At 35.7% G+C, this 14,436-nt stretch overlaps 1 protein-coding gene across 1 annotated transcript in view; it reads left to right on the top strand.

Moving 5' to 3' along the window:
• SLCO2A1 (solute carrier organic anion transporter family member 2A1) overlaps positions 1-14,436 on the top strand; it is a 58,498-nt gene that overhangs the window by 35,904 nt on the left and 8,158 nt on the right. The window contains exons 4-10 of the mRNA XM_039360092.1: positions 2,319-2,531; positions 4,289-4,387; positions 7,152-7,285; positions 7,992-8,070; positions 10,343-10,507; positions 11,755-11,944; positions 13,735-13,891. Coding sequence (XP_039216026.1) covers positions 2,319-2,531; positions 4,289-4,387; positions 7,152-7,285; positions 7,992-8,070; positions 10,343-10,507; positions 11,755-11,944; positions 13,735-13,891 — 1,037 coding nt within the window. The remainder of the gene's footprint in view (positions 1-2,318; positions 2,532-4,288; positions 4,388-7,151; positions 7,286-7,991; positions 8,071-10,342; positions 10,508-11,754; positions 11,945-13,734; positions 13,892-14,436) is intronic.

Genomic DNA, 14,436 nt, shown 5'->3' with positions numbered 1-14,436 from the left:
GTATTTTATCTGTATTAAGGAAAAAACAACAGAAAAAACAAAACAAAAAAGGGGAAAGGAACAGTATACATAAACATACGTACATACATACATAGCAGTATAATCTCTTACTCATCTATGCTATTTATCTTTTTTAAACTTAATGCTATTATTGCTAATATAAAAACTTTACAATGAGATGAAGATTGAAGTGAAAATTCAAGATCAGATTTAATATGATAGGAAAAAAACACAAAAATTAAAAGAGAAAAAATGTGTCTAAGAAAAAAATTGATACTCCTTTTTTTCTCTACTTTAATATTGTTATACTGCAGTATGTTTCAAACTTCTGTATTATTGCTCATTGTATTCTATTTAGACCTAAGAGGAAACTATTGATTTATACATTGATTTGTTATATAGTCAGCTTGGCTTCCAGCATTTCCCACATTTTCTTTTAATATCAGGCAGAAACAAAGAGCCTTATCTACTCTAGTCAAAAGGAGTTCAACATCTGGTTGGCAGAAGCAGTTGTTTCTAGTGACATCAGCTGGACTTGATTGCTCGGTTGCCAAGGACTTGGATTAAAATTCTGAATTTGTAAACAATATGCTATTCATCAAAAAGCAATGTAGGACAGTGGGTAAGAAAATTAATTTAGGAAGCACTGGCAGGTACATTTGGCTCCTTCTAAACCTTCTAATCATACATATAATCCTGTAATAGTAACTTTTAATTCTGCAGTCATGATATTTATCTATAAAGTATCCAGAAAGAATACAGAAAAACATTCTCATTTGTTTTTGGAAGAGGAAATCTGAATATACACAGTACACATAAGAATAACATCTTACAATATTTTCTCTTGTACTACAAGAGATTTTTGTCATTCTATAGAGCCATCTTTCTGCACAAACAATTATGGAATAAAATCATTGGAAAATGTGTTTGTAGAAAATGCCATGATCTTGAAAATACTTACGAATTTGTTAAGAAAGATCTTGGGGGAAGATTCAGCAAAAAATATTATTACCTAGATTGTGGATTTTTATTTACTATGGCCTTGGAAATCTTCAAAAGATTGCTTCAGAACACTTGGGAACACATATGAAGTACCTCTTACTTCTGTGGGCTCTATTCCAGTGCAGGCAATGATTCCAAAATGCTATTACTATATTGTACATTATGGACTGTCAGTAGGTAAAATCAGAAATAGAAATACATAAACCTGCATGGTAATTCATTAAGTGCTGAAAATTTGTGGTAATATATGAACCAGCAGTGAAAATACAGAAATAACAACCTACAGTGTAGGAAAACTAATCTCTCTCTCTCTCTCTCTCTCTCTCTCTCTCTTTCTCTTTCTCTCGCTCTCCTTTTACTCCCTTCACCCTTAGAACCGAGGTTCCAAAAATCTTTCTGAACATATCCCTATAACAATGTTATCATATCTTGACAGAAAAGTTGAGGCCAGGTACTAATTAAACTAAGGAAGTTTATAGGTGTGGCAACTCTCCACAAATCCAGGAATTTATTTATTTATTTATTTATTTATGAGACTTATATATCGCTTTAAGTGCAAGTACTCTCCTAGCAGTGTACACCAGTAAGCAATGTATATATATATTTACATTGCCCCCAACAATCTGGGTCCTCATTTTACCTACCTCGGAAGGATGGAAGGCGGTTTAGATTTGAACACAGTCAGCTAAAGTGGCCTGCAGTACTGCACTCTAACTGCTGCGCCACCTCGGCTCATAATGAGATCATTAAGCAAATTTAAGGATATAATTCACTTGTCATGTCTAGCTTGATATTGTTAGTAGATCTCTGAGATTATAAGAATTGCAGTCGTTACCACCCATGATGCTGCTGTTACAAAGGATGATTCTGGATGGATGTTAGCCAGCATAAGGTGCTTCAGGTGCTCCTGAGACTTTTTCAGCTTTCTCCCCCTCCCCCCCTCAAAAATGTTCACTTTCCACGTGTGAGTCCTTTAGATCCCAAATAGAGTTATTGTACTCCCACAGTCTCTATTGTTAAATAATTCTTTGTTCAGCTGGACTCTACCTATGCATACCAATAACAATGGGAAATATGGCTTGTGTTACTTCCTCAATCCTCTTTTTTTTTTTCCCCCTGGAGCATTGCAAGTGATTATGTATGGATAACCTACTGCAGGTTGATTCTTAAGTTCACTGTTTGCCCATTTTTATATATACAGTAGTAATTTTCTTTTTAAAACAAAAATGCTAAAACAAGATTTAATATAAGAACTTAGTATAATAAAGAGTTAATTCCCGTGTGTTCCTCTGAAATTATTGTTGATTTTGTTCTAGATAACCAAAGCAGCCAGTCCAGATTAGAGCTCTGTCAAGGGGGATTTAAGTGTTTGAATGCCACTGTGAACATCCAGGCAGAGGCCAGTATCATGTGGGGATTAATGATACTTGCCCAACTCTTGGCTGGAATTGGAACAGTCCCCATCCAACCTTTTGGAATTTCCTATGTGGATGACTTTGCTGAGCCAAACAATTCTCCTTTGTACATAGGTAAATATTTGATTGAAAGTTGTATTGTTGTAAAATCCTTATTGTCTGGTTTGTATTGCTTTAATATCATAAAGTGTCACTGATGTATCACTAATGTAGAAGAACTGTTTCTGGTGTAACATAAGTCTGGGACTTAATCTTATAATAAAAATTGCTGTCCAGGAAGGACATGAAATCCATATTCAGTTGTGGGAACTATTGACAACATGATGACAGACTTAAGGTCTGTTCCTGTAGGTAATGGCAGCTTTTGCCTCATGAAGTTCTCTTATAAAAAGAATTTTAAGCAGTAAACTTAGAGGTTTCCTGCCATAATATATATGGCCATTTCAGTGGTAGGATTCAAATATGTGAATAACCGGTTTTCTATGTGGATGCCGCTTCCGGAAGTCCATTCTGGGCCTGGGCAACAAAAAATTAGCTACCAGTTCTGCCGAAGTGGTACGAACTGGCTGAATCCCACCATTGGGCCATTGACATTTCATATGGTAAGGTTTTTGCAGTTTCACTACACACTTGTTCCTGTTTTGTTCCTTTACCGGTAACCAGGGCTTTTTTCTCATAGAACGCCCAGAACAGAGTTCCGGCACCTTTTTTGGATGGAACCTTGTAGGGTAGGCAAGGCAGGTTGTATGATGTGTGAGTTCTGGCACTTTTTTTTTTTTTTTTTTTAGAAAAAAGCACTGCCAGTAACAAGTCTTCTGGCAATTGCAAGATACCAACTCACCTTGGCATATCCAGCAATTGCAGCATTATATGCTGTATTGTAGCACCAGTGCTACTACATTATTAAAATAACTGGCTATCCTATAAGATGAAGCAGGTTGCCCATCTATCTTAAGCTCCTGGGTTCTCTTATTAGATGCAACTTCTGGTAAGCTTATGCAGGAAAAGAGAGGAAGGGTAGAAACCAGCATCCACAATGCTGACCTACATGCATAAGGACATGTTGTACAAATGCTCAGACACCAGTCAGACTCTAAATGCTCTTAAGCAATTTTACCACAAATTTTAATTTAGTATTTGTTAATTGAAACAAGGCCTTTGTTTGTTGTTTGATTCAGTTTGAGGAGGCTTTTTTTTTTTACAAGAGGCTTTTCCTCCTCTAAAAAAAACTTACTTTCAGTCTTATTTAAAAATTGGATTTAAAAATGGGATAGATACAATAGGTGTGGATGAAAATTAATAAAATCAGTTATGTCCTGGTTTTGTTTCTATTATTGTTTGGTCATCTATATAACTGTCTGTCTGTCTGTCTATTATCTCATCTTTTTTAGTTTTGGTTGCCAGTCCTTATACTAGGAGAAAATAATACCAGCGTAACATTTGCTATTCCCACTGGTGATCCCTATCCTGCCAGAAACACATCATTGTTTTCATCCCCATTAAATATGCAGACCCAGTGGGAAGTCATCACCAATCACTTTCTTAGAAAGCAAGTTTTTAACAGAGGCTGTCTGCCAAAACACTCTGGGTTATTTTTACAAGTATTTGGCCTATGTATGTTCACAGAAAGACCAACTGACAGTCAAGTTACTTTTAAATACAGGCTTAACAATGTAGTGCAGTAAGTCTTAATTATACAATTTGTTTTACAATAGTACTTTACACAGTTATTTTGTAGTACAAATAAAAGTCCTTGCTTTAGATATTCAGATCAAACTTCATTACAGTCTTGGAAGAATTAAGACCAGTGAATTGTAATTGAAGAAACGTATTCTGCACAATGTAATCCCTTTTTTCTTTTTTCTTTTCAGCAATCTTATTTTCCATCTCAGTGTTTGGTCCAGCTTTTGGCTACCTTCTCGGCTCTGCAGCACTGAGGATTTTTGTAGATTTTGGACGGGTTAGCCTGAGTAAGTGTTTGGTCTAATTTAGGGAAGCCATGGGCTCTCACACATTCAGAGGCTTGGAAATTAAGCCACAATCACATAGAATATGTTCCTGTCTCCATTTGCCACTTGCAGGCAGATTTTTGAGACATCGCAGGGTGGAAGTATACAGCCTTCCTCAATTAGAGGTACTGTGAAATTCTGCAGTTCTTTGTTCTTGAAGCAAAAAGCCAGAAACAGTAGGAAGTATGCAAATATGTTCATTAAAATATTATTCTAATATGAATATTATCAAATTGGGAGGGGATAATTTAGTTGTTCACATAGTGAAGTCAGTTGGATATGCGTGTATAAGCTACTATGGCTTGAATAATGCTTTGAATGAAGTATTATCATGTAATGTGTTGCCAAGAACTCAGATCAAATTTACAGAAACCAATTGTCAAGATGGATCTCTTGAACTGAGAGATCTGCTTTCACCTTTTCTTGTCCAATTCTCCCATGTCCTGTCTAATTGTAATGTTATTTCTATTACTTACCATGGGATTTCTAGGGAGAAATTCACATTTTATTGTAATAGGTTTTGCATATGCAAAATAATATGCATCTAATTAAGAATTTGGACTTATAAGTTTAAGTATAATGCAATATGTGGATGACCTTGGGAAATGAGGGGAAGAGAAGTTGCATAGGAAAGAATCAGGCAAGAAAGGCAGGAGCCCCCAGTGGCTTAAAAGTCAGAGGAAGAAACTTAGAAAAGAGACCCGCCCTAATTGGTCAGGCAGTTAAAAGTAGCAGCAAAAAGTTGATGTCAGCTTTCCCACGTAAATCAGACAGGAAATATAACGAGATGAAAAAGGCTAATAGAATTAACTAATTCTGCTAATAATAAAGCTAATGGAATCTTGTAAATCTGAAAGCACAGACTTCAGCCACTATACTAGTACATTTATAAATGTGTGGGGTACACACAGTTCTTTCTAGCAGCCCAGAGATTTTCTTTCTCATACGCATGCCAAAGACATCCCAGGCAGACTGGAATTTCAGAAGGATTGCGGACATCTTGTCCTACATTAAGCAAATAAATATGCCGAGAGCGGGAAGTGGCAATGCGTTTCTTCTCATTAGTTGCCTCTTGATTATTTCACCCAATCTTGAGTGGAATAGTCACATCCAGGAAAACTATACCATCGTTTAAATGGGGTGTGGGCTCTTCTTTTCTGCATGCTTTTAATGCTGAAGGACAGGAAATCTAGGCAGAGCTGGAAAAGTCTGAAGATTGCTATTTATTCCTTCCTGCTCATTAACAATGTGGAGCGATACTTTCTGTGCCAGCTTTAGTGATCAGCTGACTGTTTGAAGCTAGACATCCTGCTGGGAGGATGTCCTGCCTCAAAGTACAGTGATCTGAGGTCTCTTCCCTAAGATTGCAGGACAGTACAGACTCCAAATGTTGGCCTTATTAAGACAGCTACTCTACTGAGATTCTTTTCAGGGAAAGGACAGTTAATATTTCCAGTTACATTGACTATTTAAGTTGTTGACTAATCAGTTTAAAAAACCATCAGACATCTAGAAAAAAAATTGGAATACAATGGTTTCTATAATAATGCTGCAATTCCACAAATGAATCAGACATGTCACATAGCCTCCCTCCTTCAGCCATAAACTGTTAAAAGTCTTTACTTTAAACAAATGTCTTTCACCACACGATACTACTAAGTTTCCACAATTTTCTGCCTCACCAGAAGTTCATATTTGGTGCCCAGTTCTATAGATAGGTTTTCTTTCGGTTTTCTCATTACTTATACTTCTTTATTCACGATTCCATTAGAGGCTGTTTCTTTTAAGAAATTGTCATTAGATAATATTTCCTGTCAATTATTTTAAAGCAGTTTTTCCTTAAAAATACTGAACCATTTCTTCAACCCAATTTAATGAAATTATGCTAAATAATGTGTATTTATTTCATTTCAGTCACAGACCAGCATAAAACTAACAACATAACAGTAACTCTAAAATAGAAATAAAAATTAAAAAAGATTAGGCAAAATAAAATTATTAATGTAACATTTCAAAATATAGGAATCCAAACCTGAGGGAGACCTATAAAATTACTATCAGTATTACCATCAATAAACTAAATGCTATAGATAACTACGAGAAAAACTATAAAAAGACATAAGCAGTACTAGGATTTGTAAAACACGACTAGAATGTAAAGCTATGCTAACTTACATTAAGACTAATACTTGTTGAAGCCCTGCTAGGGCTTGTTGGAATTATGACAATTATCCAACCCACTAAACAAAGAAATATTGTTAAGGTTAGAATTACTGAGTAATAGATAATTGTGGTTGACCATAATTTTAAAGAAGGGGGGATGTACGGTAAACAGGACCGCAGATCAAACGTGACAGCATTACTGGCTTTTTTTTTTAAAAGAAATCCTGAGATGGATTGGTCTCTAAGAAAATAGATTCTAACAATAGAAATAATTAGAATTTCAAGGCATTTGGCCACTGAGGAAGAAGGTTCATATTTTAAGTATTGGCAGAATTGTAATGTAATTTCTTGATACAGCATACATATTACTTAGTGCAGATTTCTCCAATCTGATACCTTCCAGCTAAAATGGGATTGCAATTCGCAAAGAGACTATGGGTCATGCTTCTTGAGAATTTGGGGGATTGCAGATCCAGTACATTTGAAAAATGCCAGGTTGGGAGTCTGGCCTGGTAATTTTACTTCTTGATATTTATGATTTGTTTTTCCATATATCTCTTAGAGGATGTAAACTTGACCCCAGGTGACCCACGTTGGATTGGAGCATGGTGGTTAGGTCTTCTCGTAGCTGCTGGTTGTTTGCTCCTCTGTTCCATTCCTTATTTCTTCTTCCCTCGATATATGCTGAAAGGGAAGGTAAGTCTTAAGTATTGGATTGGAGATGATCTTGCTAAATGGCAACGGTCAAAGAGTCCTGTCCATAATGGAATATAGCGTGTTACATAAGAGGGGAAAAAACCTATTTACTTCCACTTTGTGCGGTGAGAAGTGATTATTTCTTGTCCTAGATTAGCCATTTTTAAAAATTACAAACTTTTTCTTTTTTTTACTGTCCTGAAACTGCCATTGGTTATTTTAATATATGAATTCAATTTATAGACAAACATTTTGTTATACATAATAAAACAATAGATCCATATATAATGAAAAGATAGAAATGATACTACAACTTAGTAAAGCCATGTAGGATTTTATAAATAAAACAAATGCTTTCATTTTGACATGGTAGGCAACTGAAAGCCAATGCATCCAATGCTGTACAATGCCACCAAGAGATTTCCAACATAAGCTTGGATACTGTATAGTCTATATTCTATGACCTTCCAAATGATCTTCTGTTTTCTTACATAAAAAAAGCTTTATTGCATCTGTGAGTTCATTCATTAATCTTTTTCCATCACATTTATCTTTTACTTTCTGCTACACACTCCTTCCTACCAATCTCAGATCTTCAAGAAGAGTACCAAAAATGTTGTAATATTTTATAACAGAACCTGCAAAAAAATTCACTGGGCTCCCAGCAGTGATTTTTTTTTAAAAAAAAAATATTCTTTTCCATCAGGAAGCATCTGAAGCAGATATCCTGAAGAAGATTGAGAAAGCAAAGGCAGAGGAAGAGTCCCTGATGGTTTTTATCAAAAGTAAAGTGATTTTAATAAAAGTGTATTTCCAGTAAAAGTAACTCGTTGTTTTGGTAAATAATTACACCTCTTTAGGAAAAAAAACAATGTTTCTTAACATCTACGACAGCAACCATCCTGTTAATATTTGTAAGTTCAATATGGATTTATTGTTTGGATATTTCAAGTCAACCCATACCAGATTTCATTCAATTTTTGCAGCAATACTGAAAAGCAAGATAACTAAAAATAGCTATTTATTTCTTACTCACTCTGTTATGGTTTGAGTTAGCCATCTAATGACCTATCTTTCAGTGTTTTTAGATGACATTATAAAATTACAAACTACCTCTACCTAGCTGGTAGAGGTATTTTCAAATTCTACTCCAAGAGACAATAGATATTCCACATTGTTTGAAATATGATTGAAAAATCATATTCTAATAATCGCTTAGGCATTCTGTATAGTAATCTTAGAAAAATTTTCACTAGTTCCAACTGATGGCTAACTCAACTGTTTGGCACATATCTACTAATAGGCTTTTTTTTTTCAAAATACACTGGTGATCACTAGATAGAAACCAAGAGATATAAACAACTCTAATCCATTGATGCTACTAAGTGATCAGTAGGTTGAATATATAGTTTCATGGATGAAGAAAAGTTCAATTTGTCAACAGAAAAGAAGAAAAATCAGTGCATGGAGAAACTAGAACATTGTGAATCAATTGGAAGAAGATTTTTGGTTAATTAATTATATTGGGCAGGGCTGGAATTTCAAACAGAGAAACCATCAATCATAGCCTTTAGAATTTTTGTATCTGTCTGTTTTGGGAGTACAATTAAGGGCCAATGCAGCAAGCCTCAGGAGATGTCAGCAAAATTTAGCATAATATAATAACCTGATGCTCTGGGATAGGATGGGGGCATATCAGAGTAGCTGTGTGAATGTAGCCATGACTTTTCATAATGTACAAGGTAGTCCTCGACTTACAACCACAACTGAGCCCAAAATTTCTGTTTGTAAGCAAGACAGTCATTAAGTGAGTTTTGTCCCATTTTATGACCTTTCTTGCCACAGTTGTTAAATAAATCACTGTACTTGTTAAGTTAGTATTGTTGTTAAGTGAATCTGCTTCCCCATTGCTTCCCCCCCTTGTCAGGTCGCAAAAGGTGATCACATGATCCCTGGGACACTGCAATCGCCATGAAGAGGAATCAGTTGCCAAACATCTGAATTTTGATCACGTGATCATGGGGATGGTGCCACAATCATAAATGTGAAAAATGGTCATAAGTTACTTTTTCAAGTGCCACTGTAACTTCAAATGATCATTAAATGAACTGTTGTAAGTCAAGGACGACCTGTATAAGATAAATCTAATCAAGCTAGCTTGGCATACTAAAGAATAAGACTTTAAACCGGGAGACTTGGAATTCTAGTCCCAGTTTTAGCATAAAGCCAATCCTAGGAAGGTAGTAATGGCAAATCACATGTCCAGGAAGTCTCCAAGAATCAGATTGAATGGAATGATTGAATCGAATGATTGAATGGAAACAAAAAGTTTAATCTGAAAACTTTCCATACCGCATGCAAGTTTAAAGTTTCTGCTGAGTTGTAGAGAACTAATCTTATAGATTATTTTATAACCTTGGTTCCTTGCTTTCCAAAAGTAATTTTATACTTTGTTGATATTGATTTGTTGACTTTTGCTAGATGAGCATAGAGAAAAGTTCACAAGATAGAGGAATATAGCTCTGAATGAGCTGTATGTGCTTTAACAGTTTGAGGATTGTAGACTTAAATCTCTTAAGCTCCAATTCAGAGCTATCTCTGAACATAACACAGTGAAAGTATGAGTAAATGTTATCTGTGTTATTTATCTTATATACTTCTTTTGAACTATTGTGAGATGGAGGGATAAGAAAAGGAAAAAAAGATTCTAAAGAGCTCTCGTCTTTTTTTTTTTTCCATGAGCATTTTAGCAGAAAGCAATTAAAGCCTAAATCAATCAAGCCTGGTCTTCCCCAGTCTAGTGGTTTCCAGATACGTTGAACTGCAACCCTACATTTCACGTAGTTAAATAAATCTGGAGAATATCAGATAGAGGAACCTTAGTCTAGAAAAGCATCAGCATCTTTAAGAATAGATGCCTAACAGACTTATCTTAAGAATTGGTCTTCTTACTGCAACTGACATCTTTAATAAAATGCTACAATAATTCTTTGGGTGTACCCATGTCCTGAAGCCCTTTCCTTTCTGATCTTCACACACTTCTATTTTTATTTTCAGAGTTCCCACAAGGCTTCTTAAGACTGCTCCTCAATCCACTCTTCATGTTGTTGGTCTTGACGCAATGCAGCTTCTCCTCTATTCTTGCTGGTCTCTCTACCTTCCTCAACAAGTACCTGGAAAAACAATTTGGTGCTACCTCCTCTTATGCTAATTTCCTCATTGGTGAGAAAACTAGAACAACCCATTTAATTTGAGCTAGTAGCTGAGGCTTTCTGAAAACAAAGCAGTGACTACTTAGAGTGTTTAGCTACGTTCTTCATATTCATTTCATCCAGTAATGCACCAGAAAGCAAGCGCACTATTGAGATTGAAGATCTAATCTGTGAAATTGGAAGGCATAGAATAATTAGCAAATAATCTATGGGTTGCCAACAGTGTGCCACCAAATATCTGTTAACAAATATTTGTTAACAACACTAAATTGAGGGCAATGAAAATTAGAATTCACCAAGAATATTGCTCTCGTTGCATCTGCAGTATAGTGGCTGCAGGTGACCATTTCTACATATTCTAGTTGTTAATCCATCCAAAATCCTTCCTTTTATATTTATATTTGTTATTTTTTTAAGATACAGTGGCTGTGTAACTCCTCCTTTGAAGCCTGTATTGCTGTCTTAAATAATTAAGAGGCACGTTGATTTAAATGGATGAAATACCTCAATATCAGTAAAAGAAAATATGTGTAGCTCAGGGTTGAAATAAGGGATCTTTGTTACTAGCTGCTAGTTTGGTTAATGAAACACCTGCAAGAAAACAACCAAGCTCAGAAAGCACCAAATCCAACATCCCTGTGATAAATTAAATGCCCTTCTATACAGCAGATAGATACAGTACTGTATAGGAGGTTAGAGCCTAGGGCGCTCTTGCTGTTGCTATTACTGTGAAAAATAATTGGCTCAGTAGTGCTTTTCTTTTGCCACTAGCAGTAGTGAACTAGGCCTCTCGATGACAGGAGCATGTTCACTGTTTTCCCTATTACTGAGAATATTATGTTGGAAGGAGACAATGTCATTTTTTTCCCCTTGGCTCTGGGAGGGTAAATAGAATCACAGTATTCTCTGCAAAAGAATTGTCTGTGTTTGCAGTTGCCTTTCCTGTAGAAATCGTCTGCCTTTTGCTGGATGTTCAGTGTGCAAGATGCAGGATTCCTTCAGTTTTATATGCAGAAAAAAATTGCCAGTAGGAATTTCAAAGTGCAACAGCTAGGAAATGGAATTGATTATCCGATCCTCACAATAAAAATGAAGAAAGATTTTATTATGCAAAAAGAACATACAATCCTGCCTGTACCAATTTTAAGACTGATTCCATCCTGTTTCCATCAAGAGATTTTTTTCTTTAGTTGTGTAGCACTGTTTCCAATTGTTAAGGATTTGTAACTCTCCTCAACCCTTTCCTTTCCTTTGTAGGATCTATGAATTTGCCTTCAGCTGCACTAGGGATGCTCTTTGGAGGGTTCATCATGAAACGTTTTGCTTTCTCACTCAAAACCATTCCACGTTTCACCATTGTGGTGTTACTTTTCTCCACCCTTTGCTATCTTCCTCTCTTTTTTATGGGCTGCTCTTCACAGACCGTGGCTGGAATTCACCTGTCCAGGTAACATGCTCTACTCTTCCGGCAGTACTCTTTGGCAACTAGGACATAGAGCTATAAAATGGCACAGAGATTTCTCTTTATTTTATTTTGACAATTTCTTCCTGTCCCAGTCTTCAGATTTCTATTTAATTTTTTATTTATTTAATTTGTTCATTTTTTTTACTTTATTCCACCTTATCTAACAAATATGGCAAATGAGTGTGGCGATGAAATCCAAAATGGGTTCTTTAGCCAGTGTCTTGTTGTGGCGTTATTGTTTTTGCTATTCTGACTTATGCTGACTTGTGCAGTCTACATTTTGCTGAATCATTTTGTGCAGGGATATCACTAAAACTATCTCCTTTGTTTTCCAATGATGCTTGTGCATCTCCTTGCTGCATGTTATGGGACTGTATCACTGGCACTGTATGATATTTGGGGTGAACTCTTCTCCATAGACTACTCATAATTAAGTTATGGAATTAGGTGGAATTGCCACTATGTTAGATGGCTTTAAAAGATAAGTAGAGGGAAATGATAGCTACAACTGTTAGTTATGATCGCTAAGTTTGTCTTCCCAATTCCAGGACATGGTGTCCATACTCTGCCTTTGAATATCCTAGTAATTACCATGGTAAACTACTCACATGAAGTTTTGGTCCAACTTAGTAGAACTGTTCTTATATTATAATATTGCAAAAAGCTCCAAATTATTCATTTAAAATTATTTGGAGACATGAAAGCAATACAGGTAGTCCTCAACTTACGACCACAATTGAACTCAAAATTTCTGTGGTTAAGCAAAATATTTCTTACATGAATTTTGCCCCATTTTACAACTTTTCTTGCCATAGTTGTTAAGTGAATCACTGTACTTGTTAAGTTAGTAATGCAGTTGTTAAGCAAATCTGGCTTCCCCATTGATTTCGCTTATCAGAAAGTCACAAAAGGTGAGCTTATAACCCCGGGATACTGCAACCGTCATAAATACGAACCAATTGCCAAGCATCTGAATGTTGGGGATATTGCAATAGTCGTATGAAAAATGGTCAGGTCATTTTTTTCAGTCCCATTGTAATTTTGAACAGTCACTGAACAAATGGTTGTAAATCAAGGACTACCTGTATCTGTTTTCACTAGCTCTTCCATTCAAGAACTTGAGCATAGAGAAGCTAAAATGATGGAAGTCTTATTCATTCCAAAGATTATAAGCTCATTCCCAGAAAGGTTTTGAGAAAATCCCACTATTTAGCAAGCTTTTCCTGTGATGCTTTAGAAAGATGAAAGCTCACTGATAAAATACGTGATCTGTGCTTAGAACGAAAGTGGCTCCAGTCTTAGTCCTCGAAAAAACTTATGTATTGCATTCCATTGATTCATAATGTTAAATTGTCATTGGTCAGGAGTTCATAATATGGGGGAATGAAGGGTCCAATTCAAAAAGAGAATTGTAAGAATGTGATCTTGCCTTGAGAATGTACTTTTGCCTTAAGAAGCTTTTCCATTTTAATTACAGTATCATTTTGACATTTCCCCCCTTGGTTTCCACTTGATTTCTACTGATAGGCTTATATCAGATAGATTATTTCAGGAATCAAATGATTTTCTCCCCAAATTATCTGCATATGTTTGTATGTGTAATGATTGTGTATGATTTAACTAAACATCATTAGCAATACCTTCAGAAGGCAATAGGCCAAGGTTCAAGATGGCAAGAACCCAACAATAACAGGCTGGAATCACCAGCCCACTCAAGAAAACACATTTCACTCATTGGTTTCATGTTATTTTGTCTCCTTTTTTTCTGGCAGTACATCAAGTTCCCCAGAACAGGATCCATGTAACCTTCGCTGCTCTTGCTCAAAGTATCTCTTCCATCCAGTCTGCGGAGATGATGGTGTGGAGTACCTCTCTCCCTGTCATGCTGGCTGTAGTGGTTTCTTCTCTAATTCTTCAGTCTCTGGAATTGTAAGAGGTTAAGGATGCAGAATGGCTCTATTGGGTTATTTATGGGATTCAAATCTATCTAGCATTCAACACGTAGACAGGGTGGGACTAAGGCCAAGTCACTCTTAGATAAGGAAACCAAGTGCTTTCTCCTTAATGATAGTGTTTAGAGCAGGATTCATTACTGAAAATAGTGCTTTTCATGCAGAGAATCTCAGTTTTAATTCTGATTATTTTAATTAAATATACTTCTCAAAAAAAAATTGAAGAAATATTGTTCTTCAACATAAATAATAAAAAATACATGGATTGGCAATACAACACATAAGGTAGCTTTACTAATACTATCAAGACAAAACCAGTTTTTTGTCAGGTTTAATATGAGTCCTGTTCTATTTATTTAAAAAGGATCCATTTCTTTAATATCTCATCACACTCCATAATCACTCTGAAACAGAAGTACACAATTTTTTTCAGGCTAGGAGATACATAAATTTTGAGAAGTATGGTGAGAAGGCACACTCCACTTAAAAATGGATCAGGCTGGAACAAAGTTGATTTTGTTG

Source organism: Crotalus tigris, unplaced genomic scaffold (assembly GCF_016545835.1).
Source record: "Crotalus tigris isolate CLP2741 ecotype Arizona unplaced genomic scaffold, ASM1654583v1 scf7180000019154.1569036, whole genome shotgun sequence".
NCBI classification, from domain to species: domain Eukaryota; kingdom Metazoa; phylum Chordata; class Lepidosauria; order Squamata; family Viperidae; genus Crotalus; species Crotalus tigris.
This window is presented reverse-complemented; position numbering and strand designations above follow the sequence as displayed.